The sequence below is a fragment of the Atractosteus spatula genome, chromosome 4 (genome assembly GCF_055471065.1).
Source record: "Atractosteus spatula isolate fAtrSpa1 chromosome 4, fAtrSpa1.hap1, whole genome shotgun sequence".
NCBI lineage: Eukaryota > Metazoa > Chordata > Actinopteri > Semionotiformes > Lepisosteidae > Atractosteus > Atractosteus spatula.
This window is the reverse complement of record NC_142709.1, coordinates 63,683,183-63,710,389: the sequence shown is the minus strand read 5'-3', so window position 1 is coordinate 63,710,389 and position 27,207 is coordinate 63,683,183. Positions and strand designations below refer to the sequence as shown.

The 27,207-nt window shown below is 40.1% G+C and overlaps 1 protein-coding gene across 1 annotated transcript in view; it reads right to left on the bottom strand.

Annotated features, from left to right (window-relative positions):
- Nucleotides 1-5,441: 5,441 nt before the first annotated feature.
- Nucleotides 5,442-27,207, bottom strand: part of sned1 (sushi, nidogen and EGF-like domains 1) — a 38,945-nt gene continuing 17,179 nt past the window's right edge. Inside the window, exons 7-32 of the mRNA XM_088913387.1 lie at nucleotides 27,089-27,202; nucleotides 26,895-27,008; nucleotides 25,590-25,640; nucleotides 25,220-25,270; nucleotides 22,193-22,282; nucleotides 21,503-21,637; nucleotides 20,997-21,116; nucleotides 20,124-20,240; nucleotides 19,553-19,696; nucleotides 18,654-18,827; nucleotides 18,273-18,386; nucleotides 17,830-17,943; nucleotides 17,119-17,232; nucleotides 16,710-16,826; nucleotides 15,626-15,913; nucleotides 15,018-15,201; nucleotides 14,269-14,381; nucleotides 13,503-13,781; nucleotides 12,606-12,762; nucleotides 12,001-12,083; nucleotides 11,658-11,756; nucleotides 10,228-10,344; nucleotides 9,521-9,608; nucleotides 8,009-8,088; nucleotides 6,862-6,897; nucleotides 5,442-5,899 (exon numbers count right to left, since the gene is read on the bottom strand). Of these exons, the coding sequence (XP_088769513.1) occupies nucleotides 6,869-6,897; nucleotides 8,009-8,088; nucleotides 9,521-9,608; nucleotides 10,228-10,344; nucleotides 11,658-11,756; nucleotides 12,001-12,083; nucleotides 12,606-12,762; nucleotides 13,503-13,781; nucleotides 14,269-14,381; nucleotides 15,018-15,201; nucleotides 15,626-15,913; nucleotides 16,710-16,826; nucleotides 17,119-17,232; nucleotides 17,830-17,943; nucleotides 18,273-18,386; nucleotides 18,654-18,827; nucleotides 19,553-19,696; nucleotides 20,124-20,240; nucleotides 20,997-21,116; nucleotides 21,503-21,637; nucleotides 22,193-22,282; nucleotides 25,220-25,270; nucleotides 25,590-25,640; nucleotides 26,895-27,008; nucleotides 27,089-27,202 (3,086 nt within the window). The 3' untranslated portion in view covers nucleotides 5,442-5,899; nucleotides 6,862-6,868. The remainder of the gene's footprint in view (nucleotides 5,900-6,861; nucleotides 6,898-8,008; nucleotides 8,089-9,520; nucleotides 9,609-10,227; nucleotides 10,345-11,657; nucleotides 11,757-12,000; nucleotides 12,084-12,605; nucleotides 12,763-13,502; nucleotides 13,782-14,268; nucleotides 14,382-15,017; nucleotides 15,202-15,625; nucleotides 15,914-16,709; nucleotides 16,827-17,118; nucleotides 17,233-17,829; nucleotides 17,944-18,272; nucleotides 18,387-18,653; nucleotides 18,828-19,552; nucleotides 19,697-20,123; nucleotides 20,241-20,996; nucleotides 21,117-21,502; nucleotides 21,638-22,192; nucleotides 22,283-25,219; nucleotides 25,271-25,589; nucleotides 25,641-26,894; nucleotides 27,009-27,088; nucleotides 27,203-27,207) is intronic.

Genomic DNA, 27,207 nt, shown 5'->3' with positions numbered 1-27,207 from the left:
CCCCGCAATCTCAGCTTTCATTAAAGGGAGGGGGGGGGGGGGGGACTCCTCGGGCCACGTGTGCGCGCACGTTCCCTTGACGGGGGACCGACGAGCGCGTCCGTGCGTCGCTATTTCGAGCGCGTAACCTCTGGTTTCCCGCACAGGAGCGCGCTTGGAAGTGGAAGGAAAGTTGAGATGGGAGGCCGTGGTGTGAACGATGAATGAACTGGAGTGAAAGAGAAGCAGGGAAGGCTGAATTGTTCATTTCTTTTTACCCAGCAGTGGTGCAAGTTAAACACGCAGCGCCTACAGTCCTTCAGATATATTGGCTTTTATCGCTTATCGTCGGGATCTTGGAAGGATCTTTCTCGGACACGAAGGCTAGCCGACAATGCGTTCAACTCTAAATATTTTATTCAGCCCCAAGAGCGTAATTTAAGCAGCAAGCAGTGGAACATACAGCACACTCCGAATACAACTGGTAAAAAAAAAAACATAGTATCACAACGTTTCGAAGAAGAAATAAACACAGAAAAAGGTCCATAAAATGATTATGACACCATTTTAAGGACTGTGTCCTATACTACAAAATAATCATCATCATCATCAGTCTATTAGACATTTAAAAACATTAAAGTACAGGTACATTTGCAGAGGGGGCTCTAGACAACTGTCCAGCAAGGACTGTCCTCAGTTCTATGTGTATATGTAGCAATTGTAATTAATCTTTCTTATCTTTAATGTTTTAGACGGTACTAATATTTGCACAAAGAAAAAAATCTTTCGTTTCAGATGACTTTAGATTTCAATTGTACAGCTAAAGATAGAGGAAACAACGAAAAAAAGAAAGTCGCAGGTTAAGGGCAATGAGTATGAAAAACAACACTTCTTGCTTAGAACCTTTACCTCAAAGACAACACTTTTTGTCAACATTTAAAAAAAACACAACACCTGCTTCTTTGGGGTGGTTGGAGCTGATTTTTCAATAACAGAAAAAATACAATAAATACCTCATTGAAATGCACTCTATAAATTCAATGAAATATTATTATTTTATGGCAATAATCCACGCAATTGCCAATGGGGAAAAATGTACATTTTCTGTTTAAGGTGAAGCGCTGTTTGAATTTCTATATTTGCAATAACCTCAGAAACGTGTTTCGATTTCCATTAGCTTACACAATCTAATCTAATATGCCTTCACCATTAAATATGTTGCTGCGTATTTGTTAAACACGTTTTTAAACAAGGTAATCTTCGTTTTAACTGTGGCTATTTATTGCCAATCCAGCGATCACAAGATTGTCCAGGTGTCTTTGATAAAACGCATCCCGCATTTTCAGGTTTGAAAACAAAATCTGAAGTCCAGCTCGGCTACCCAAATTAATAGGGACACCTAGTGGTTTATTATTAGAATTGCAGTTCGTTTGCTTCTTCGCAAGTGATCCTTGCGCACCAAGTACAGTAGGTTTATTAGGAACAAGTAATAGGTTTATTCCATGCTGAAAAAAAAGAAGAAAGAAAACACAACGTTGTGTTTTCTTTCTTCTTTTTTTTCAGCATGGAATAAACCTGTTGTTCCTTTGGAGCCTACGCATGCTGACGCAGCTACCCACCTGAACTACAGTAGGTTTATTGCCTATTTTCTCCAAATGCCTGTTGACTACTGCGGAATGTCAGCCACCTTGAACCCTCAGGGCCACTCCTAGTGTAAGTTGTCTGATTAGCAGAGCAGCGTTTTGCAGATCTAGAATTCTCCTACAGTCCATTTCCTGCAGCCTTGCATTATGTGGTACATCATTGCTTTGAGAAAATTCCACAATGAGAATTCTTACCTTCAACATCTGAGTTTCAAGCTATCTTACCTTCTTTCTCGACATTTGACCATTCATATTAATGTTTCAGACCGCTGAACCTTGCAGGTGATTCTGTGCTCTAGAATATTTGTGTGTATTTCTGACATGCCTTACAGTTTACTAACAAACAGCTGTTTTTCAGGCTCTTCTTTTCCCATGTTCAGGCCTTGCAGCATGGTGACACATTCTCTGCATCCACATCACGCATACTTTGCATACCAGCCTTTTAAAATCTGTTTTCAAAATGCTCTATTATTTAGAATTGGGTATGTCATTTTGATATTTGTTTTAAATGAACTCTGTCATATTCACCTCTCTGTCTGGTCTTACCCATGGTACAGCGCATGTATTGATGAGGGTTCTCTTTAATACAGAACAGTAGACAGCTTGTGAAAAATAGCAATGAATATGCTACTTGTTCATAATTGTGTTTTTAATATCTCTCAGTATATGATGCCCACGAACAACCAGGACACAACATTTGTTCTTTCTGGTAGTGGCACAAACTCAGACTGGTAATGGATCTACAGCAGGGGTCTCCAATCCTGGTCCAGGAGAGCCTCAGTCTCATTACTCCTATAGTTTAGGTCTAAAAGTAACTGTTACCCAATGACTAGGAAGACTTGTTTAATCAATTCAGAAAGTAATGATTTCAGTGAAGGGAACACTGGTCTCTAAGGAATGAAGGATAGTCTTGTGTTCCTAATGATCTCTAAGTTACTCAATTGAACACACCGCCTGTATATGTGACCATGATTAAATTATTCCAGGCCTTTGGAAAGTAATGATTTAAAGGCTCTCTCCGAATCCTGCTGGATTACACTCCTCACCTGCAGTGTTCTGGTACATGCAAGCAACTAATTGTATATTCATATTCAAATTCTTGAATTTGTCTTTTCACACACCCCAGCTTGCTCTCCATGAGACACACAGGCAGGGACAGAAGCTGGGGGTCAGGGCGCAGCCTTTTATACCGTGGCCCTGGAGCAGCTGGGGTTAAGGGCCTTGCTCAGGGGCCCAACTGGCCACAGTTTTTGAACTGGCAACCTTCCGGCCACAGGCACAGATCCTTAGCCACAGTGCCACCGCTCCACCTGGTATTAAATACTTTGTTTACTTAATACGTCTAATAAAATACAGAAGATAAACACCTTTCATGTTTCTAAAAGTGATTTTATCAGTTTTCAAAAGTTATTTTTTAAGTATTAACACCAAATAAAATACAAGGATCCTTCATTTACCAAAACAAAACAGAATGGTACACAAAAAGCAAATGTTTTAACATTTTATTATTAAAATATTCACCTACAAAAACAGCCTATAAACACTATTTACATAATAGCTAGAACAGACGGTTTGTGTTGTTTTTTTTTTTTTTTTTGTTCTTAAGGATATAAAGGCAGTGAGATCAAGATATCATTGAAGTTTCTTCTAACAAAGAGCATCTGGACTAAACAGCAACCAAAGTACAAAGTTTTTTGCCCAGCAACATCTCCGCATTTCATCTAGTAAAACATTTCCATGTGCTCTTGTTCTCCAGTGAGCTAAGGGCAATATAAAAGTGGTGGTGAGGTGGGGTTGTTAAGCAGAGGATGGGGAATTGACCCAGCCAACTACTGGTTCACCAAGGGACATTGCAGATATGCTGTAAAAAACAGTCAATTTGCATACCTCCTCTGAGGTTATATTTGTAGGATATACATCGCTAGTTCTAAAAGGACTTGTACCTAGGATCAGGTGTGACCACTTGTTCTCTATCCAGTAATGATCCAAAGGAGCACACTCCATGTAGTGTTGACACCATTTTGCCTAAAATATAAAGCTCTTTGCTGCTTTTCTATTCTGTCCCAAAATGTCTAGGCTGCAGTTGCCTCTTAAGGTTGCCTTTCCCATTTCAGATCCCTTCTGCCAGTCTTTGCAGTTACTGTAGCTCCAAACACATTTTCTAGTTACTTCAGCTCTGTCCCAGTTGCACTATGTCTCAAAGTAGAAGTGTCGCCAATCCTAGATTAACACGCAATTTATATTTTCATTTAAGTGGACCAGATGGATGTTTCAGTGGAACATTGTCCGGGTTTTGTACATCTCAGTTATGTCAGTTTCACACCTGATGTTTCTTTTATGGTCAATTGTCTCTTAACAGACTGAAGAAGCTGTGTGCTGTTTTGTATACATATTATAACTTTGAATTTGATTAGAACTTTGAAATCAGACGCCTTTTATTTAAAGGCCAGAGTAGTAATTAGGAATTGCAAGTAATTTCACTTTTGAACGTTTCTGCGCTTCATAAACTATAACACTTCAATCATATTTACTACTGCATGAAAGCTGTATATATGCATAATACGTTTCAGGTATTACATACTTTATATGTAATCAATGTAATATTAGTATACACCGTTTTCAGGTGCTACTCAGTATAATAATACAGATCTAAAATGCTTTTGCTGTTTGAAATACATTTTATTAATCATAAAAAGATGGTTCTTGGTGGTTTGGAATTCATAATACTTCTTTCACGATATTTATGTACATAAGCTATTGTCTGAGAATAGCCTGGCTTAAATATTAGATGTAGTCAGTATTCACACAGTAACATGCTGCTTTCTGCATAGCAAGAATGTAAGCACTTAAACAAAGATTAGGTTTTTATTTCAAACTAAACCTGCGTAGATTCTTGCTATACAATTGAAATTGTTGATCGTACAGTGGAAGCAGCATTAAATGCTATTAAGTAGTACTCCCAATTTAAAAAATACCCTTCTTTGGATTTTTAGTAGTATGACTACTAAAAATACACATTTTTCTTCGTCCATAGCTTTATTATATTTAATATTATATACTGTACATTCTCCTGCATCACTGACTCTCAAATCAGCTAGCATTTAGCATTTTATTGTTCACTAATATTTATGGAACTAAACATAAAGTCAGAGACTTATGATTTACAAATGTTCTTCTATCGTGCATGAAAACTGTTGCAGGCACTAACACAGGAAAATAAAACAAAAAAAGCCTTTTAACAAAAAATGCTTCATAACCCAGAACTGAGACTCTTCTTCTTATTATTATTATTATTATATGTTCAGCATTAAAGCACTCCTTAAAGTGCTTATTTTTCCATCTACTTGGGTAGGTGTTATTTTAGGTACTAAAAAGATTCACTGGAATAATGATGTGACTTAATGAGATACTCCAAATACGTTCATTTGTGGTCACCGGCTATCCTGCTCAACCTATATTCCAAATACAAAGATCTTCAATGCTGATCTGTGCTCTGCTATAGGATTATTGTACTATTTGTGAGTCATTCCACAAAATGTTAGAATGGACTAAATACTACTTCTTCTGCGCGATCTGTTTCACATGCTTTGCAGATTTAGGGTCATCCAAAATCTAGCAAGAAAGGCAAGTCCTGACAAAAAGGCAGTGTATTTAAAGAGAGTGCGTAACGTGAACAAGCTGTTCATGTCAAGATGATGTCACTCTTAACAGATGGTGAGTCAACATCCTATGATTCCAGTGGGACTGAAAAGAAGCTCAGAGAAAGAGCGATGTGTCTTTTGCTGTCCAGATTATTTTCTTTTGGCTTCTGGGATTCCCTCTTTTGAAAATGTTCTGAGTTTTCGCTCTCTTTTAGGGAAGGTGTGACACTGGGTCCCTTATGAACATGTGGGAGCCCCATTTGGCCACCTCAACTGTTGGCCAAAGGCACTGATTCTTTTAAGATGCAGCACAGTGAATGTCTCAGTAGGGGAGGAATGTCTCGAGAATAACTGGGAATGTGGAAGTAATGAACAGAGTGTACACAGCTGGCAATACATCAAGGAAAGATAACTTTTGATGTGGTCTCCAGCAGCAAACTTTGTGATGACCCTAGCCTAGAGTTACTATTCATTGAACAGCTCAATTTACATTGACTGGTGACGAGCGTCTCCTAAAGCTGGAATTGTTTTCCAAATGGCCCATGGAAACTCTCTCAGGTAGAAGTCATCAGGGAAAATCAAATTTATCCCCTGAGATCCAATCCCGCAAACTGGCCTTTCTGACAAAAAGGCTACCTGCAAGAAAAAGAATGAATGAAAAGTAATTTGAATTTTACTCTGCAAAGCAACCTCCTGGTTTTTTTTTCTCTCAGCCGTCAATAAGATCATTTGCCTTCTGCAACACAGAAACACGTTCACTGGTTGATCAAACACCTCATTTAGGGTTTCGACTTCCTGCCTCATAGGTAATCTTGCGACATATTCCTGTCTGGCCAGTAGAGGGCGCACTTTACACTGAAATGCAGAAAACAAAGCTACGTCTGTTTCATCGCCCAGTAGGTGTTTTGCAGCAATAATATACAAATCATTACTGCTCTTTGCTTAAAGGGGTTATTAAATGACCCAGAGGTCAGAAACTAATTTTTGCATATTTTACATTAATTTAGAAAAAATATTTTGTGAATAGTACCAAGTTACTTTGCCAGTTATAAGTAAATGGAATGATACTTTTTAATTTGCTTGCATGATGCATAGGTATTTTGATTGTTTTGTTCAAGTATTTAACTCAGCTAAATCGTTTTTCTTTATTGCCTTCAAGTATTTGGGAGAAAATTAGGTTTCAAAAGAAAAAAAAAACGTTTTCAAGTTAATAGCCATATACAGTACGTGCTGAAGAAAAAAAAAATCCAAACCAATTTATGGCACCATAGGTACAGATACTGTGCTTTCCCATTCCTTTTTGAATACTCTTTTAGAAGTTTAAAGTTCTAATTTTAGAACTAAAACTATTTTAATAAAACAGCAGCTCTTGTGTCTTCACAGCCCTAGGCCAGTGGACACAAGTGTTACAGAGAGAATGCATTCAGTGTGCAGTGTTTTTCTAATTATAACAACTGACAATATATCTCCTGGGACTGAAGTTGTGGATGAGTCTTACAATATGTATTCATCCATACTTCTGACCACTTCACAGTGATTACTGTATTTCCAGGGACAGAAAACATCTTTTCTGTAAGGCCAAGAAGAAAAATACTAACCAGAGTTTCACTGCAGTCTGTGAGTCCTTCTGTTTCCTGTGTTGGAAGCAAGAAAAAAGGAAAATTAAGAAGAAAATATTTTATGATTTGTAGATGTATATAAATTGATGTTTACACTAACTGATTCATTTAATGGTTTTTTATATTTCACAAGGCTCACAAGGCTGTTTTCATGTAGGAAAAGAAACAACAGATGCTGTAAGTGTAGATGACAGTGAACGGATGTCTACTCTTCATTACTGTCAATACACTTCCTGGATCTCCTACATGCATTGTGACTGAGAACAGTTTCTATTTCATCAGAAAGAATACCAGAGAGATTTGTTTTAAGACACCACTTTGTTCCGGATTATAACTAGCTGTATGACACATTTTCAGATTCAAAAGGGATTGTTGGCCACACTGATCTATTTCTCTCTTGCCCTCACTTTTTATTTAGCTTCTTCACATTCACAAAGTACAAATGATGACAATAAGAAGAACAAAACCCAAACGTCTTCAAAAAAACTGCACGTTTCACATCTCAATGGCTTCACAATATATATAGAATCAACTAGCTTGCTTAACAACAATTCAAGCTGCAGTGGATACAGACACTACTCAGTGCTTGCTGATAACAACTCAAAATACGTAAACGACAAAGCCTGCTTTTATAATAGATATTGTAGACTATATGAAACTCTTCACTCTTCACTCTTCAAATCAGATGCTGATTGAAGGTTCCTGGCTTAATTTAATTAAATTAAGTAAAGATAAACAAAACCTATATATAACTATGCCCAGAGACTACCACATGCTACTGCAACTGCCGGTCTACTGACATTGCTCTTCTACCTATTCGTTGCTAAATTCCAAACTACACTCAGACAAAAACGTCCACCACAATCTTTTATACAAATAAGCACCATGCAAATTCCTCAATCAGTAATTAAGAAAACCATGAACAGGTAGAGCCCTTTGCAAGTGACCACTAGTGGCAGCCCCTTGTCATTACAGTCTTCTTCCCAGGCACTATTAAGGATTGGATTAAGCATTACATATGGGTGCCAAGGCTAATGAATGAAGCATGCATAAAAAGTTTTTTGTCTTAAGCAATTTTTGTTTGAACATGATGAAGTGATTTCAATGCATGCTAGAATCCACTTACTTGGAGTCTTCTTATGTAGAAGTGGCTCGCAAATCTCCCTGTAACAAATGTCTTTGTGGATTTTGTAGGTTCGTTTATACCTGTATGGTTTGAAATAGAAAATTCAGTATGCAGGTACCACATGCTTGAAAGATATACGGAGTTTGTTTGAAATGTATTCAGGCCTCTGTAAAGTTTCTGCTCTCTTGTATTGCTGTCTGAGCTTGTAATCATGACACACAAGTAAATTAGATTATTCTCAAGTACATAAGTATCTGACCCCTTTTCTATAGCAATCGTAAATCAGTTTATATGCAAAAGAACAGTCTGAAATATCAGTTTTATGGTCTCTGTCTGTGTATAGTCTAAGTGGTTTATCTTGACTTCAGAGCAAATGCATTTGTGTAATTAAGTTCCGTTCGATAGATATTGAATTTCAAGCCACAATTCATAGCAAATATGACAAATTGACCATGAAGACCAGGGAGCTTTTGAAACAAATAGGGGATAAAACTGGTAGAGAGAAACAGACCAGGAGAACATTACTTTTGCTTCTGAGTGCAGTGACATTCATCATTAAGAAGTCAAATGCACATCATAGCGGTCACTAACTAGATCAGGCTGCCCTTGAAAACTGAGCAGATTTGCAAGCAGGAAAGTGTTTAGGACTGCCACTGTCAAATACTGACTTTTAAAGATTTATGAAGTTTTAAGTTTGAGACGAGAGTCTCTAGAGTCTCACGCTGGCCTGTATGGGTGAGTGGCAAGAAAGAAGCCTATAAAGAATAATCCTATATTTCATATGAGATATATACTGCAGATACATGTACAGTATCTGACAGAAGGTTTGATGTTCATATGAGACAAAAATGTAAAATTCTGTCTTAATGCAAAAACTTATGGCAGGTACAAGCCCAGCAGAGTATATGCTCTGGTCAAAACCATCCAAGGTGTCAAGCGTGATGGTGGCAGGATTATGTTATGGGGAAATTTCTCATCAGCAGTGACTGAGAATCTTGTCATGTTTGAGGGAAAAATGGATAGGCCAGAGAACAGTTTAATTCTTTAAAAAAAACCCTGTCTGACTCACAGAGGATTCTAAAATAGAGTCAATCATTTATGCTTGAGCAAGGCAATTACCACACTGAACTGGTCTAACAACAAGAGGTTGAATGTGCTTGAGTGAGCCAGTCAAAGTCCTGACTTGCACAAGAACATAAATTACAACCCCCTATCAGCAATTACTCTAAGGTTTTCAAAACACCCCCTTCTTCAGAAAATAGTTGGCTTATATTGCCTTCCAATAATTTTAAGACTAAAAAACACAGATAAAAGGAATATTTTAATTCAGTACAATGTGACTGAGGAGCACCATGTGACTGGGGAGTCTAGCAAGGGAATTCTAAAAGGATTCAGTTAAACAGGCATTCCTGTCTGTCAAACTGTCTAAAAATAAGGTTGATAAAAGCATTTATAAATCAGTTCACAAAGTGTGCAAGAGCATTGTATCCCAGTCTTCCAGACTGTACTCACAGGTAGTGGCAAACACCTCCCTCCCAGACTGGCACTGTCTTTGTTTCAGAGTACAGGCGAGTGCAGGAATGAGGAACTCGCTGACAGACTGCAATTAAAATCCCCAGAAGGAAATAAGAACACAGTCCCTGAAGAAATACCATGAACATACATGACATGTGGCATCTTTGAAATTAATGATTGTGTCTTCATTATTAAGCTAAACAAGTGGAGCCAGACACATGGAGATGGGGGATTTGAATGATCATTGATAGTACCAGTGCTAAAGATATAATGAGGAATGTTGTTTTTCTTCTGATATCTGAGTTCCGTTCGTTAGATATTGAATTTCAAGCCACAATTCATAGCAAATACGATAGATAGACCATGAAGACCAGGGACCTTTTTTAAACAGATAGGGGATAAAACTGGTCAAGAGAAACAGGCCAGGAGAACGTTACTTTTGCTTCTGAGTGCAGTGACATTCATCATTAAGAAGTCAAATGCACATCATAGCGGTCACTAACTAGATCAGGCTGCCCTTGAATAATGACACTCAATAATGAGTGTCTGAACCTGGTTAAAAATGGTTACCGCTGATTAAGTTGCCATCACCGAGGAGATGTCAGTAAAGTTTAAATATTCTAAAAGACGTAGGTTCACCAAAAATCAAAGCATTTCACTTCAGTTTGAAGAAAAAGATTGCAGCGACATCAACAGCTACTCACAGAGCTCGCACTGCCTTCCCTTGAATCCCACGCTGCAGTCACAGGCAAAAGAGTCAGTCCCCTTCACACAAGTTCCACCGTTTTGGCAGGGGCTTGTCCTGCAGTCTCTTGGAGCCTCTGGAACACAAGTACCATGAGCTCCAGTTAAGCACTGCACAGGATAACGCACCCCATGAGATTTCACCAAAATATGTAAGATTTCTGTCAATCTCAAGCCAATGCAAATCTACCTTGACCCTGCTAACTCTCCTACAGTAATACTAGCATAATGAATTTTCTCTATTTCTTCTGAAGCTGCAGAAACTCTGAGGTATACGACAAATGAATACATCTCCAAGACTAATCTAGCAATGAAAGATCTTTTTTCCCTGAAAATTAGTGTATTTAAACACATGGAAAAAAAGAACACATTAATAATCAATTAGCAGCATACTTAATGCAGATATTTCTTATTAAGATTGGAACAGTTTTGTGCAACTACTGTACAAGGTCAATAAACATTACAGCATCATGCCCTGACACTAACTGTATAGAAGATAGCAAATTATTAAAATAAATGTAAAATGTTTAGATACCCCGACATGTAAGAAAAACCTGAACAAAGATACATGATTCCTGTCATTTTCTGTGTAACTGCTAATGAAAACAAAATGAATAATTATTAAACAAAGCAATAAACCATTTCTATAAATACATAAACTACAGAAAGACATTAAAGAAAACATTTACAAACATAGAGAGCATCAGAGCTTTAAAACAAAATGTATACCCATCTAATGTCCTAAGCAGGCTCAATAAATTATTTCCAAAATGTATTTTTTTATCTATAATCAGTACAAATCTTATGGTTTGTGTTTCAGACACATTCCTGTCTCGTATGTTTCGCTTCTCTTTTTTTTTTCTCTGTTTTTTGCTTACTTAAGTACTGTCTCTGCAGTAGTCCTTAATTATGATTGTTCAAATATACTTGCTAGGAAATCAGATTTGTCAAATTGTCACATGCGCCAGGTCATGACTGGTCAGTTAGCTGTCAGTGACATGGACGTTAAGTGCATTGTGGTTATGTTCTAACTGAAAAAAAGGCAGGAGCTGATGTAATGCAATCTCTGATTTCTGAGTCAAACTTTTTATTAATAGCCTTCTGCAGCCTTTCGAGCTGAAAGCACAATTGTACTATGCTGAAATGTTCATTCATTAACACAAAAGTCATGCTGTTTTCTTATGAGCATTAATGGAAATTGGCAATTTTTCCAGATCATGTGGCAGTTCTTTAATATAAACCGTCGTCCACTGGGGGCCATTAGGACTGAGAACACATTTCGGAATAATACTGTAAAAAGAAAACCGAAGAAATATAATTCAGCACCCAGGGGCCTCACGGTGGAAACCTTTCAACACTAATGTTAAATCATGCTTTGGGGAGGGCCTACCACTTTGTCTCCTGGTTCCTTCCTCTGGAATTTCCAGTGCAAGATTGATTCTGTTGGTTGTTTCTTCTATATTCTCCAACTTGACAGGTGACTCAGGTTCTAGAAATTAAAACAGCAGTGAGTGCTGCCCTGGAGCAGGCACTGTCCCCTGTCATAGCTACGCCATGCTTAAAGTATTCTCCAAGAGCCCACAGCTTCTGAAATTTACCAGCACCTCAGATCAAGCAATGACTTTAGGACCAGTTACTTGCAGGGTCAAAGCCTTTTTTTCCCAAAGGGGCGATTTTTTCTATAAAGGGCATGTCAGGGCTCTAGTCACCACTCTCTTAAGCTCGATACCTACTTGGACGGTGTGTGATCTCCTTCCCCGGCAGGTTAGTAAACTTGGCTGTTATCCTCCCTCTGCCGTCAATGAGCTCAGTGTATCTGAAGTCGAAAGGTAATCAATTAGAGGAAGTTTTACTACCTCAATTTTAAAACGCGTTAATTCACTTGCAAATAGAAACAATGCTTTTTCTCCATTTCCTCTGAAGCCACAGGAACTACTGTATAGACAAAATAAAGTGGCCAAGCTTGGACAGCATGAGGTCCTCACAGTTCGCCTCCATTCTACCACTGGAAAATGCAGGCATTAGGCCCTCCGTTCACCTTAAGCGAAGTGGAAACCTATAAATTTTGTATCCCAGTATAATATTCTAGCAGGAAGCAAGCAGAACTGCCTCAGTGGGTTGTGGCTCTAAATCATTATGACATCATGTAGTTTTTCATTCATGCCCACGAATAGCAAGAATGGCCTGTCTACACCAGTTCTGCTGCAAACTCTAGGTGAAAGCAGTTACAAGGGAGTAATTTTGCCCCTGCTTGCAGTGTAGTGATTTCAGGCATGTCTTTATTGCCTGTGGTCAGGTTGAAACCCTGACTACGTCTCGATCACCTGCTCCTGCATACCTGGGCAGCTCCTCAAAACTGTCCCGGTCAGTGACCAGCGCCGGGTCGTGCTGCAGGGTGGCGGAGAGGTGGTGGCTGGGGGCGCGGGGGCTCACCTGGAGCTCTCGTCCCACAGTAGCGGGCTTCTCTCTTTTCCTAGCTCTCTCCTCTGACATCACTGCCGTCCCCCCCAAGGAAGACAAAGGCAAACAGGCTTATGCCTAAAGGTACGTATTTCATCAGAGAACTCTCTAAGGACTTGTGTTATTCCCTTTATTTTTCTTTCTCTCTCTTTTTGCTGAAAAGACAATTTAACCAGAGGTTTCAGGCTCAAAACTGTTTAAACTGACAAAATATATTGAACTCTGCAAACAAATTGCAAGGTATTTTAGAGGAGGTGAGTCTAAAGGAAAAGGGCCCTTTTTGTCCAGTAATTAGCAGCACATGTGTAACATATAAGCACAAATTTCTTAGGGTTATTCCTTAGCTAGGCCTAGAGCCAGAAAAGTGGGTTTAAGAGTTAATCACATGGCATCATTGCTGAGTGGGATGTTGCCAATTGAAGTGACATTCTCAGCCTTTAGAGTACGGGGCATGAAAAGACCCCATTGTTTAAAATCAAAAGCTAAAGGACTAATGCCAATGATTCTAGCTTATAGCAATGACTGATGAGGATATAATAACAATCTAGAGCAAGTTATTGCATGAGGCCACCTGGAATTGCAGGGAGCGTGTGCAGACATGGGGTTGGTAAATGTGAATCACTTTTCCACCCAGCTTTTCTGGCCAAAAGTTGAAGAGTTGCATGTTTTAAGAGCCTTTGATATGCTTGAAAGGGAGAAGAAGTGCACAGTTTAGTGTCAGGCCTTTGGTTCACCTGCTTTAACAGTGAGTGAGTGGGAATTAGCAAGTACTCACGGGTAGTGATGGCAAGTTGCTGTGGCAGGCTGTGCATCTGTTCGTGCTCCGTGTTGCGGACGGCAGTGATGGAAAACCAGTACTGCTGTCCAGGGACCAGATCTCGCAGTGTGTAAACTGTCAGCTTCCCATTGGGTAGGTACCGGCTCTTGGTGTTGAGTCCCCGTGTGACATTGACCACATAGCCATCCAGGGATCCTCTGGGAGGCCGGTCCCAGGTTACCTGGGCTGATGTTGCAGTAACGAAGGCCAGAGAAAGATTCTGAGGAGGGAGGGGTTCTGGTGACAGAAACAAAAAGTGTCCCAGTTTAGGAGGTGCCTCACTATGTTCAGATACAGCTATGTACAGATACCTACTCACAGGGAACAAAAAATAAAAATAATTTTAGAAAAACAAGCCCAAACAACAACACAAATTCTGAATGACTTATGTTCCTCTCTAATTCTCTTTAAATGATCCTGCTAATAACCTTGAGCTCAGTAGGACCCCCAGAAATAACAAGAAAAAAAGGTAATTTGGTGAATTTCTATGTCAGTAAAGTACAGCTATATCAAGAAATTGGTTTCAAAATAAATGAATTTGACAAGTAAAGAAATGATGAAAGGGCCAACAGTCAACATGATATGCCAGGACTCAGGGTTTCTCTGGGTGGGCCTGACCACAGCAAATGCAATTTCCTTTTCTTGGCTGGATTTCGCCTCTCTGTCGACTCTCTACAGCTCAGAGCAGGCATCTGAGGATAACATGAGCCCTTGACTGACATACTGGTCCAAACGTGGAGGGGCCCAGCAGAGTGGCTGAAGGAGGGCAGCTCGTCTGGTTTCTGGCCACTCTGTGTCAGCACATCGACGGTGTACATCTGACCTGGGAGCAGGGAACTGAGTACCAGATGGGTAAAAGACAAGCAACAGATCAGTCAATATGAATATTCTCCTGACAGTCAGGCTCTGTGATTATTGAATGTCTCTTGTATATTTATACTGCTGGTCAAATAGTTGGTAAAGTATATACTGCTGTACAGAAGTCTTTTCATGTTTCACAGTCTTTTGATTTTTTCACTCAGTGTTTCTCAATCTATGAAACACAATCCTATGGCAAACCTCTACTGAATTTCTAGCTGTTTTATTTTAAGACAGCCTGGCACTTGATGTATATTTTGTAGTACAAAAAAATAGCCCTCTAGATTTACAGATATGTTGAGAGGAACAAATTAGGTCAATAATGAGGAACACCTGCCAATAAGTCAGTTAGATTCAATGGATAAATGTCTACCATTACAATCACCATCTCCCCTTTACAAATATGCAAAACAAGTTGACAATAAAAGAGTAATAAATGCCAAATGATCAGTTCTACCAATGGGGAGGTTATAAGAGTGTTTCCTAATGAATTAACTTACTGTATTATTCATAAAACGTGATTTTTTTTCCCCGATCAGGTAGAAAGATTCTCCTGCCAAACATGTCCAGATAAAACCCAGTCCCACTCCTCAATATCCAAGTCGAGCTCCTCACCTGAAGGTGTGATCTGAGCTGCTGCTGTTGAGCAGGACAGACTCTTCCCCTTTGCCGTCAGGTGAGGTGAGAGACACTTGCACCTGGCTGACCGAGGCGTGCCAGGCTGGGTGCAGGCTCCACCTCACTGACACCCGAGAGGAGGACGCGCTGACCACCTGCACGTTCTCTGCCCTGCGAGGCCCTGAAGAGACCAGAAAAGTTGCCTGAAATAGCGGAACGACATCTTTCAAGTAACAAATTTCAGAGCGTAAAAGGGGAGACTATTACGGTGACATCACTGCGCATCGCAGAGCGCAGGGTCAGCCATTTATACAGCGCCCCTGGAGCAGTTGGGGTGAAGGGCCTTGCTTAGCGACCCAACGGAGTAGGATTCCTCTGCCGGACGCGGGATATGAACCCATAACCTTCTAGCCACAGAGCCACCACACCACGGTGAAACTGTATATGGTCAATAAAGTGATCTTTAGCAGGCTGGCTAATTTGGAACCACAAAGAATTTGAATTTAACAAAACACTCTGATTGTAATGCAGGGAGTGAGGCCATCCTTCCCTCCGCTTCCTGTCAGTGAGAGAGGACTCGTGAGCGCAGTTCTACAGCCACTCACTGGTGCGTGTCAGTGTGGTCGCAGGCAGGCTGATGTCGTTGTTGTGGACGTTGCGCTTGACCGAGAACGTGGAGATGTTGTAGAGGTATCCGGGCAACAGGGAACGGAGTAAATGGGAAGAGTGCTGCTTGTCTAGGAAGTCAGTTTTCCGGACACCTCTTCCCATGGGCACATAAGTGATGGCGAATCCGCTGATGAGTTCCCTGGAGCTGTTGGGCAAGTTCCAGCGCAGCTCCACCTCGCTCTCCTCCACCCGCACCACCTGCAGGCCTGCAGGGGGCGCTAGTGCTGTGGGCAGAATGCAGAGATGCAGAGAGCTGCAGCATCTACAGTTTGTACATCCTATCCCATAACCTACCCATGGCCTCTTCCAGCAGTAGACAGCAATCTTCTTAGTAAAGTATCTTTTCATAGCACAGAAATCTGATATTTAATTCTATAACTGATAAAGATAAAGTATCTTTCTATTGCGTAAAGATAAAGTAGTACGTTGGTAATTTTTTTTTTTACTTTACAGGTAACTGACTGATCAGGCTGATTGTGGACACAATCTCCATATGAGAAAGGATGAACTGGATTATTGCTGTTCATAGACAAATTAGGCTTGTTCCTCATTTCTAGATCCTAGATCGAGAGTTGCTCTTCTCTCAGGGAGCTCAAGATGACTTCATAACAAGGCTTGCGCTAGGATTCTCTCTTATACTGGATCATGTCAGAGTTTCGATTGCGAACATTGATCCTTCATCCAACATGAATCCTGAAAATTGCTTGCCAGTACCTTTCAGGAAGCGTGCCGAGAGAACATTCGACAAACCAGAGCACAAGATATTGAGTAAAAACAAAAACCTTGTTGCATGAAATTGTGCACAAGCAATAAGTGCAGAGTGTGGATCAATTACACAAGTAGAACAAAGCCGTACAATTTGTCTTGTAATTTGTGGTGCTCCATTTCATTATTTCTCTATAAAACAAACAAAAGATTAGAACAAATTAAATAAAAAATAAAAATAATTTAAAAAATGTAATTAAAAAGATCTTCCAGTGACTAATCAGCCGTTTGTATGCATGCAATGCAGACACTAACCTTTCTCGCAGTTTCTGCCGGTGTGGCCTGCTCTGCAGGTACAGCTGTAATTCCCCCTCCTGTCACTGCGGCAGTACCCTCTGCTTCCACAGGGCTGCAGTATGCAGGGATCTACCACTAGAGGGAGACAGAGACAAATTGATTTGATGGAAAGCTCTCAGCGCAAATACAAGTGGTGAAATAAAGGAGATCATTGTTTGCTTGTATAACTTTACAAACAACGTACACAATGGGGTAAAAGGGGTTGAGATTGTTGTTCTAGCTCTACTATAATCCAATTCATAGCTCCTACGCTGAATTTTGCAAGACCAACACATACAGTGAATGGATTCAGTTTTCTACCTCTTAGGGCTTTAGAGCTGCAGGCAAAGCACAGGGCTCCACACTGAGAAGACGGTGCTCCACATACCTGTCTGACAGCGGTCTCCTATGAAGCCCTCCTTGCACACACACAGGTGGCTCCCTCTGTAGCCTCTGCACACTCCGTCGTTCAGACAGGGGTTTGATTCGCACCCATCCAGCTCTGAATGTGAGGAATCATCAGGAAAAACACATTCAAATGCAAAGAAACTAACAGAACATTCATGCTATAGAGATGCATTGGCTTGTTCTAATCATGAGTCTGGTGCAGTTCTAGAGGTCTGAGTCCGAAGCTCCATCAGAGTGCAAGTATATGCTATATACTTCAAGCAGTATCTTATACAGTAGGTAAACACTACTTCTTTTTTAAGGCATTTTCACTTTTTTCTCAGTGTCCTCTATACAGTACAGAGCTTTTTTTACAAGTACACTGGTTTTGTGGGGAAAATGGACCAATGTTATTTATTCCAAATCTAACCAGACCAAATCTGTCTCATGCCTTTATGAAACTGGGCAAAAGGCCCAGCAAGGCATGATTTGTCTTTGATACTTGTAACCTAGACAGGTTTAGAAGCTAGTTCAGCATCTTGAGTAATGGTTACTACTTTGAATTAATTTTATTAGCCCAAGTTGATTGTAATGATCAATGCGATCTTTATTAATGGACGCAGTTTGGGATATTGATTGAAAATTAATTCAACTTTATCTGGCTATCCCTGTGGTCTTCAATGGGTTATTTGTCTGGTTGCTGGACACCTACGTGTTTCACAGTCCCGGCCTACAAAGCCCTGTGGACACTGGCAGAAGTAAAACCCTCGCTGATCCACACAGCTCCCTCCGTGTTTACAGGGCTCGGACAGGCACTCGTTCAGTTCTGGGAAGGCAAGACAGATGCTTCAGTTCATTGTGTCTGAGACAGGCAACAGCTAAGCACCAAATACATCTGAGGTAAGGTCCTGGTGTAGGAACGCAGAAGCAGCTGAGGGATTCACTAGAAGAAACAGGGAATATGAAGTTTGATTCGAGAGGTGGCTCAATCATGTGTGGGAGAGGCGAAGGTAGGATGAAACTATTTTCCCTTTATCCTCCTCCTCCTGGGATGCAGTGCAAGATAACACCATTAAACTCCCTCAATACACATCTGTTTAAAAATGTTAAGCAGATATGACACTCTAATTGGTAAGAAAAATGCTGCCTTCTTACCTATTTCACAGCGTGTTCCAATGAATCCTTCCTCACAATTGCAGAGGTAGGTAGCAATCCTGTCTCTGCACGTCCCACCGTTGAGGCAGGGCTGAGACAGGCATTCGTCGATCTCTGCAAATTAGGGCACAGAGAATGGAACAGAGTCCTTCTTTGTATGGTTTTAGACAGACCTCCTAACCACCTGCAAATCCTAGGAAAACATCACAGGTAAAATAACAGCAAGTTTTATCCACGTCATCATGATTCACATTACTCTGCTTTACCGCAAATTCAGTACATTTACTGCAGGGTCCAACTCTTTACCACATATTCTAAATCACTATAGCAGGAGCTACGGCAGAGATGCCAGCGCTCGTGTGGGATGGCTGTGTGGCTTACCCTCACAGACAGGGGGCTGGCTCCAAGACCCCTGGCTCCCACAGATGCTGTGTGTGGCCCGGGGCAGTGGGGTATAACCGGCGTGGCAGGTGTACAGGGCAGTGGAGCCGGGCTGAGTCGAGGAGTAGTGGACTTCGGCATGTTTCACCTGCACGGGCGGGCCACAGTCCAACTCTGCAACAGTGTCGCTGTCAGAGACTGCCCTACAACTTTAAAACCACCGTGTGGAGTGTCTGTAGGCTGTACCTCGACGCTGCTCTTTCACATGCAATAGGATCAACATGGACCCCACTAGAGAACATTGTCTACCTACTGTAGGTATCTTCATGCTTCTCACAAGATTATTTTTTGTTCGCTTTCCATGCTTTAGCTTATTCCACATCTACCTACAATGTTCACAGTTACTTCTCTCTTATTCCTAAGAACAGAAGAGCATTTACAAATGAGAGGAGGCCGTTTGACTGGTCTAGCCATTTGGTAGTTAGTAGTTTATGATCCAAGGATCATCCAGCTGTTTCATTAAAGAAGCTTCAACAACGTAACTGGGTAGCTTGTTCCACGCTCCCAGAAATTCAAGTTAAAGGTTTATTCTTTCCACCTGTTATGTTCAGCTTGTTTATTCTTTCCACCTTTTTGTGCACTTCTCTATTGGTTAACTACTTTTAAGTAGAACTATGCAATGATTGTAAGGTTTTACTTCAGATCATACACAATAATATATAGGATTAGTGCAATCTGTGAGTTCAAAACAACAAGTGTGAAAACGGTCAAGGAGCCTTTTGGCTTACACTACTTTCTGTACTGTACAGTAGTACTTTAGTACGGTAAAATGTAATTGGTACAGTAATATGTAATGAAAACAATCTAATGAAAGTGAAGTAGAAGTTAACCCTGTGTACCTGACTGTGTTTGAGCAGAGCCCCTACCATTTTCACAGTGTCTCCCGCTGTAGTCTTCAGCACACTCACACTTGTACTTTCCGATGTAATGGAAACAGGTCCCTCCATTCAGACAGGGGCTGGATGAGCATGGGTCGGGCTTTCCTGAGACAGAAACAGAGCAGAACTGAGCCTCAATGGAAAGAGAAGTGTCACCCCGAGAGGCTGACTCCCTTCGTTTCCTAGTCTTTGTGAGTACCGGAGTTGTTACTGAGATAAGATCTGTACATGATGGGTTGGCTCACTCGTTATTTGCACAGCTAATTATTTTGGCTTTACTTTGGAGCACAACATACTGTAGCAATTGTTGCCAATGCAACCTACGCAGTTCAGAGTGGAAGGAGGGAAAAAAAATCAATGCCTGGATTTCAAAGGCGCCAAGAGTTATTATAGAAGGGTAGGGAGAGATTTACTGAGCTGGGCACTACATGGAGGAACATCACGATGGAAGCCATGGGGTGGTGCGTTACTCTGTACTTGGTTATCTGATTTAACTTTATATCCCTCGGAGGACTGTGAGATCCGGACTCACCGATTTCACAGTGCCTGCCGGTGAACCTGTAGGGGCAAGCACAACGATACCCTCCTCCTTCTTCCCGACAGGAGCCGCCATTCCGACAGGGGCTGGACACACAGACACTCAGCCTGACTGAGAGGAGACAAAGGGACGTCAATCGAGCAGAACACTCTCCTTCACACACAGAGTTTGCACTGCTGCGCTAAAAATGAATGCGAGTACGGCATGGCCTGCTGCTGTTCCAGCCCAGAGGAATACTGCTTCACATGAAGGTTAGGACAAATACGAGACGTTCGTTTCACGGAGCCTCTTTCCATTGCATTCCAAAGTCTAGGAATTTTTATTAGGCATCCAGTGCTGGATAATTTGCACAACCTGCTAGTCTGTCTCACCCAGCCTGCCATTTGTCTCCCTCTCCCCACTCTGGTAGTGGCAATAGATCTAATAAAGCAATCAGGTTTTTGTCTCACAGACATATGAATGTTGCCACCCAAGAGCCTGTATAATTATGCTTGTGGCAGCCCCTAAGTATTTGCAAAATAACTGCATACAGTATGCAGTGTCATCTTTGTGTAAAATCGTCATAGTGAATCAAATAGTTGTCTGTAACATCAGAGCAAATTCCTTGGGCATTCTGTCACTTAGCAAATACAGTATCTGATCTGTGACAGACTCTATTGTGCTCTGACATTCTAAGGCATTATGAGGCATAACCCTTATCAGGAGAGCACTGGGATACAAGTGTTTATTTCATGTCTTATGAAAGATACTTTCAGAAATGATAAGTCCTTCTGGAATTCCTCATCTTACTGAACTTTTCACAGCGGTTAAATTGAAAATTTCTCTGGCCCCTACAGGAGCAGGACAGATGCATTACGCCAGCCTTACCTTTCTCACAGTGTTTGCCTCTGTAGCCTCGCTTGCATTCACATGTATAGCCACCATCTCGCTCATAACAGAGCCCACCATTTAGACAGGGTGACGAATCACAGACCGATCGGGGCTGTACTGAAAAAAAACCCATGCACAAAAATCACTGTTTTCCACGTCACTGAAAGGACCGTGGTTGCTGTTTAAACTCTGAATGTGGAATTATGAATTTCTAAATATCTGAATCAGTTACCGGAGAAAGCGACCATGGGAAAAGGAACATAATGAGAATGAGAATCTTTCGGGTTGTCATGACAAAAATATAGGAACAAGTAATAGGTTTATTCCATGCTGAAAACAGAAGTAAGAAATACAACGTTTTGACCATGGAGCTCAACGGCCGAAATGTTGTGTTTTCTTTCGTATCTTTCCAGCATGGAATAAACCTATTACTTGTTCCTATATTTTTCCTGTACTTTTTATATGAGGTTTATCACTTTTTAGGAGGTTTATCACATGCTTACCAAAGGGATACAAATCACTGGGGTCAGCCTCAGCTATGCCAGTCTGACAGGTGCACAGGTAGGTTCCTCCATACTCTAAGCATGGCCCCCCATCAGGACAGGGTCTGTTGGAACTGCAGGGAGTCTGGGAAACTTCTAAAGACAAGAGTGCCCTCTGTGAAACCTTATGTCTAATACAGTTGTGGAGTTTTGGGCTAGAATGAGGTTGGAGCTTCATTGTTCTGCATGTAATCAGTAGAGCTTCCCTGGTGATGTATGGCTTTATTTTGATGGATTATTTTTATATGAATATTTGTAAATCTTGGAGGACATTTTACAATCAAACTCTAACAGTGCAATGAAAGAGAAAATTAAATGTTATGTCTTTGTGTCCTGTTTGCAACAGGAGCAATTAGAACGTCTCCTGCAATTACAATTTGAAGGGATACAGGTCCTATTGCTGAAATAGTGAAAGGAGACATTCCTTTATGATGCCACGTGTGCAAAAGTCTTGCATGTAAAACATTGATATGCATTTTCTATTAACAATTATGTACTGATGTCATTACCTGTGGCACTGATCACTTTGTCTTGGCTTTATACAATCACTAAAGACAGAAAATATAAAACTAGATGCGCATTTTAAAATTTAAAGGTGAAATTTAAAAGTTAGTTTCCTTCCAGTCACAGATTTATCAGACAGAAACTCACCAAACTGGCAGTAGTCCCCAGTGAAGCCTGTTGGGCACTCACAGGTGCCATTGCTGTCCACACAAGATCCTCCATTCTGGCAGACACACTCTTTTACAAAGACAAGAGAGCAGGACTGAAGATGGTTTACCTGTCATTTCTATTACACTGCTCAGAATGAACAGGGATGCCAATCAGCATTGCCAGCAACCATTCCAAACTGTCCTTGCAACTCAAACTCAGTGATTCCCTTCCAACGCATGGACAGGGGCCTAAATCCCATTCAGAGTAACTCAGAATGAACTGCTTAAAGAATTCCAGGGAACTTAAATCTGTTATCGGTTAGCACAGGATAATTTTAATAGGGAACCTGTCAGTTCTGTTGTGTTCTAGATTTCATGTGTGGCCTTGGCTACAATTATAAACAAGTGGTAGTATGGTTTAATTATTTCCATAACTCAGTTTTATAAGCTTGATTCATTTCCATAGCTCAGCTTTATAAGCTTGATTCGTATTCATATGTATCAGCCACTTGTGACCAAAAGCTTTTGTGATCCTCTTTTGTTTGGATTCTAGTTTATCTATTTTCTAACCACTCCTCCCAACATCTGGGACCAATTTTCACAGAAGTTAATTAGCCTACAGTACTAGCACAATTGTGATCTGTGGGAGGAAACATGCAAACACAGGGAGAACATACAAGCTCTACACAGACAGCATCCTAGAAATTGAGCCCACAGCCCCAGTGCTATGTTGCCATTGTGCTGTTCAAGTCTTAAATATTTTTGCAAATACATTTTTCTTAGCCTGGTACATACCTTAAGATAACTGGCAAGGAAGGTTTCTGTAAATGTGTTTTACTGTATTTCCTGCTATATAGCTACTGTATATAACTAAATATCACAAATATCACCGTGTGGGTTTTTGAAACAAAAACATGTAAGCATGTTTGTGGGATGCAGATCTCATGTTTCTATTTTGATCTCAACAACCATAATCAGATCAAAGGCAAAGGTAATATCAGCATGAAATTGCTTCCTTTTGAAGTTTTGGGGCCACAAAGGATATTGTTTTTCTGATAATATGGAACATGTTTGTTGATACTGATAGAAATGTATAGCCTCAGGTAATTGATAGATTGTTAATTTACTGGAGACACTTTAATTTCAGTCTGCAAACATTTTGCTTTGATCTTGCAGCCGATTAAACAGTTCTGTGCTCTGTGTGTGCAGAGCTACCTTTTCTTCCTTGGAGTACTGTATGTGTTTTCCACTGCCCTTTCCAAGTGAGCAATGTAGGAAGGTATTCAGCAGATTTAAGAGAGCCTATATAAATGCTGATAGCTATGTCAGCTTAAGGCAAATTTACAGAGGCTCATAGCCCAGTGTAAAGAAATGAATAACATCTAACAGAGTTCTCCAACAGCTGAAAAAAAAGACAAATATAGTCAACTAAATAGAGGCAAATGCAATTTGGCTATTCACTTCTTCCAGTTCATATAAAGATGTTTAGACCAATCATTAAGACTGATTTTCTTTCTTCTTTTATAAACCCCAATGTGAAATACCCAGTTATACATTTTTCATCAACATCCATTTTTTTGTCTGGGTTTTTCCAGATTATTTGTATTTTGAAATGGCTGAACATTAACCATGAATTAATAAGTCTAATAATCATACCTTAATGTAACCCAAATTTTGTTTACATAATGTATTATACTCTAAGGTTTTGCCGACCCTTCATGCTGCTTTTTTTTTGTTCAAACATTAGCTTGCTCACCCCCAGAAAACTCTGAAGTCTAGACAAGCATTTCCTCATTGGTAAACTAATAAATTGCCAAATTAAACACTAATTTATTGCCGCCACATGATCTTTTCCCTTTTCGGCATTTTGTTTGAGTAATCCAAGGATCCCTCAATAACAACAAACCTTTGTAGGTGAAGCAGCATTTCACATTCATCTGCCATATTCTCAGGTTATCTGTTATCTGTCAGTCTTCATTGGACCAATAATGCCAGAACTCACAATTTGTGAGATCTTGTGATTTTTGAGCATTCAGTGAACTTAGAAGAGGTATCATAGCTCTAGCCAGCAGCACAGTCACCCTGCAACTCACAACTAGAAACCCAATTTTGGCGTCCTGGCCAAAATTTCCCATTAGCCTTTACCAATCATGGCCTCCTGATAATTGGCTTCATTACTCCATTCTCCTCCCCACTGATAGCTGATGTGTGCACTTTGGCTGCCATCGCATTATCCAGGTGGATGCTGCACATTAGTGGTGATGGAGGGGAGTCCCCATTACCTGTGAAGTGCTTTGAGTGGAGTGTCCAGAAAAACACTATATATAAGTGTAAGTAATTATTATTATAAATCAATAATACTGATTATATGTAGTTATTAGACTTGTGAATATGTCTTCTCTCAGATATATGGTTGTAAATATTAAGACTATACTCTATGTTCTTATACAGGACAGAAAATGTAGCTAAATAATGACAGACTGTTCTGTCTTAAATGTATAACACGCACTTAAGTATTTTATTTCTCTGAGGTTTTTTATCACTAGAAAAGGCAATAAATACACATTGAGAAAAGCTACCCAGCTGTGCATGTTACTTTGATAGTTCCAGCCATAGTAAGCAGGTATGCAGGAGCAGGAGCAGGTGTCCTGGCATGATATACATACAGACAGATCTGTAATTCAGCAGTCAGAGTGCAAAGACTTAGTGAGATTATCTAAAAACTAATCTTATCAGAAGGCAAAAAACAGGCCTGAACAGACAAAAGTTTCAAATGAGGAATTTGGTGCCATTTTTAATGCAATGCTTTATGTAATTAATTTGCTTCATTTTAAGATATGGAAGAAGTGTGACATCTTGAACCAAACCTGTTACCTGACTTAAACTTTCTGTGGGTTGACTGAACTTTACATAATATGAATTGAGAGCATTTGTGATAACACACGTTATACAGCTTAAGGGTGAAAATGTGTTATTTGCTTTTTTAATACCTCTCTAGAAAATGGAAAATAAGTCATGTATTTACCAGTTGCGTTGACAGAATCTGTGAATGAGGAATTTGTCAGTTTTTCAGGATCTGAAAAAAATGAAAAATTGAGGAATTGGGTAACAACAGTATTTGGCTCAAAAGGAAACCAAGAATCTGGGTCACTACGTAGAACATTAAACCACTGGGCTTCAGCTGAGGAAAATGAGGTACAACCTTACTGTTCCCAAATCAAGTACAGATTCACGTTTTAAAACAGATAGCTGGTTTCTGCATGTATTTTGGAAAATTATAATTCGTAGATTGGCAGACAAGTACTGGTCATGTCCATTACTGTACATTTCAATCTCCTTTTGATAAGAAAGTTAGTTGGTCTAGGATAAAAAGAAAGAGAAAAAATTATACTAACCTGTTTGTTTGCCAGCGTCAGTGAAGGAAGAATTTATCAATGTGACAAGCTCTGAAAAAAATAAGTTCCGAAAGTAAATGGCTGAAAGAGAGCCATGCTTGCTTTGAGCTGTAGGTCATTGTGCCTGGCTTCCTTTCATCAAGCGGCTTGGTGAGTTTAAACCGTGTTCATGATGTTTTATTTGACGTTTGTAAGTGGCAGGGCCACCCTTGGGCAGTGTACGCCCCTGGAAAGGCAATCAGGGAGGTTGAATGGCTGAGTAAACTAAATGACGTGACAACAAGTGAGAGCTCATTTCACTCTCTGTACACATTTCATTCATGTACAAGTCTTTTGCACTCTGCTGATGTCTCTGCAGCTCCAGACACAGTCATAGCCTTTATTAGACTTTTTGCAACAATGCAATCATGGGCAGTTCTACAGTATGGTGATTATGTAAATATTTAAAACCTGTAACTCCCTTTTACACACTTCCTTTTCAACTTAAAAAGAAACCAGAAAGGTGGACTTTTGAGAATGTCACGAAAGGAATGTGTATCAGCACGGAACAGCCTGACTGCAAAACGTCTCATTCACTGGCTTCTGAGGATGATGCAAGGTTAATTTGCTTCCTGAGCAAGTAGTTCTAACAAATCTGTAACAAGTCCTTTCAGGAGCTACTTGGATCGTCACCAAAATGATTTTGTAATTTGTGAAAAGCCGTCTTTGCTGAAACAAGACAAAGCTGTGTTGGACACCTATGATGATACAGTGTATAGAAATCTCAAGAGAAGGAACTCCAAGAGACTATAAACGCGATGCAAATTCACAGTTTAGACCTTGGTGATCCCTGCTCCCTTCATTTCATCTTCACACTTCAAATAAACCAAAATGAATTGTGTGATTGTGTGAATGGGGTAAACTCACCCTTCACCTTGTCAAATGAATTACAAACTGCACGACATTAAGGGACTAAAAATGGAAAGAACTTATTAATGCACTCTACATTCCAGGTTTGTCCAGCCTTTAAATATTAGCCACAGTAAAAATGTTTCTTCAGTATATATATGCTGTATTTCTTGTCTCATTTGGAATGACATTACATTATAGGAAAATAAAAGGATAACTGAATAAATAGTTGATGTATAAAACATGTATTAAGATACAGATACAGTGGAAGCAATAATTTTATACTTCCATACTGAGTAAAGGGATAAATACTGTACAGTATATTTGTGGAATTTATCTTTTTATATATAAGAAACACAGGCTATTTATGGTACAATGTACCTATTAATGAAGTAAACATGTACATTTTTCTCTCACCTGTCTCACAATGCAGTCCAGTGAAGGGAAGAGAGCATTCACAGGTATAGCTGTTTGTCAGGTCAACACATTTTCCCCCATTCAGACATGGCTGAGACTCACATTCATTTATATCTAAAAAGAATGGACATATTTAAGACAAATGAGGCACAGTTTGCACATAGAATCGAGGAGGTGAATGTGAACCTACTCACCTGTCTCACATACAGACCCAGTGAAGCCTGGTTCACACCGGCATGTGAAATTGCCAACTCCTTCAACACACACACCTCCGTTTCTGCACAGCCTGTCTTCACATTCATTGATGTCTGCA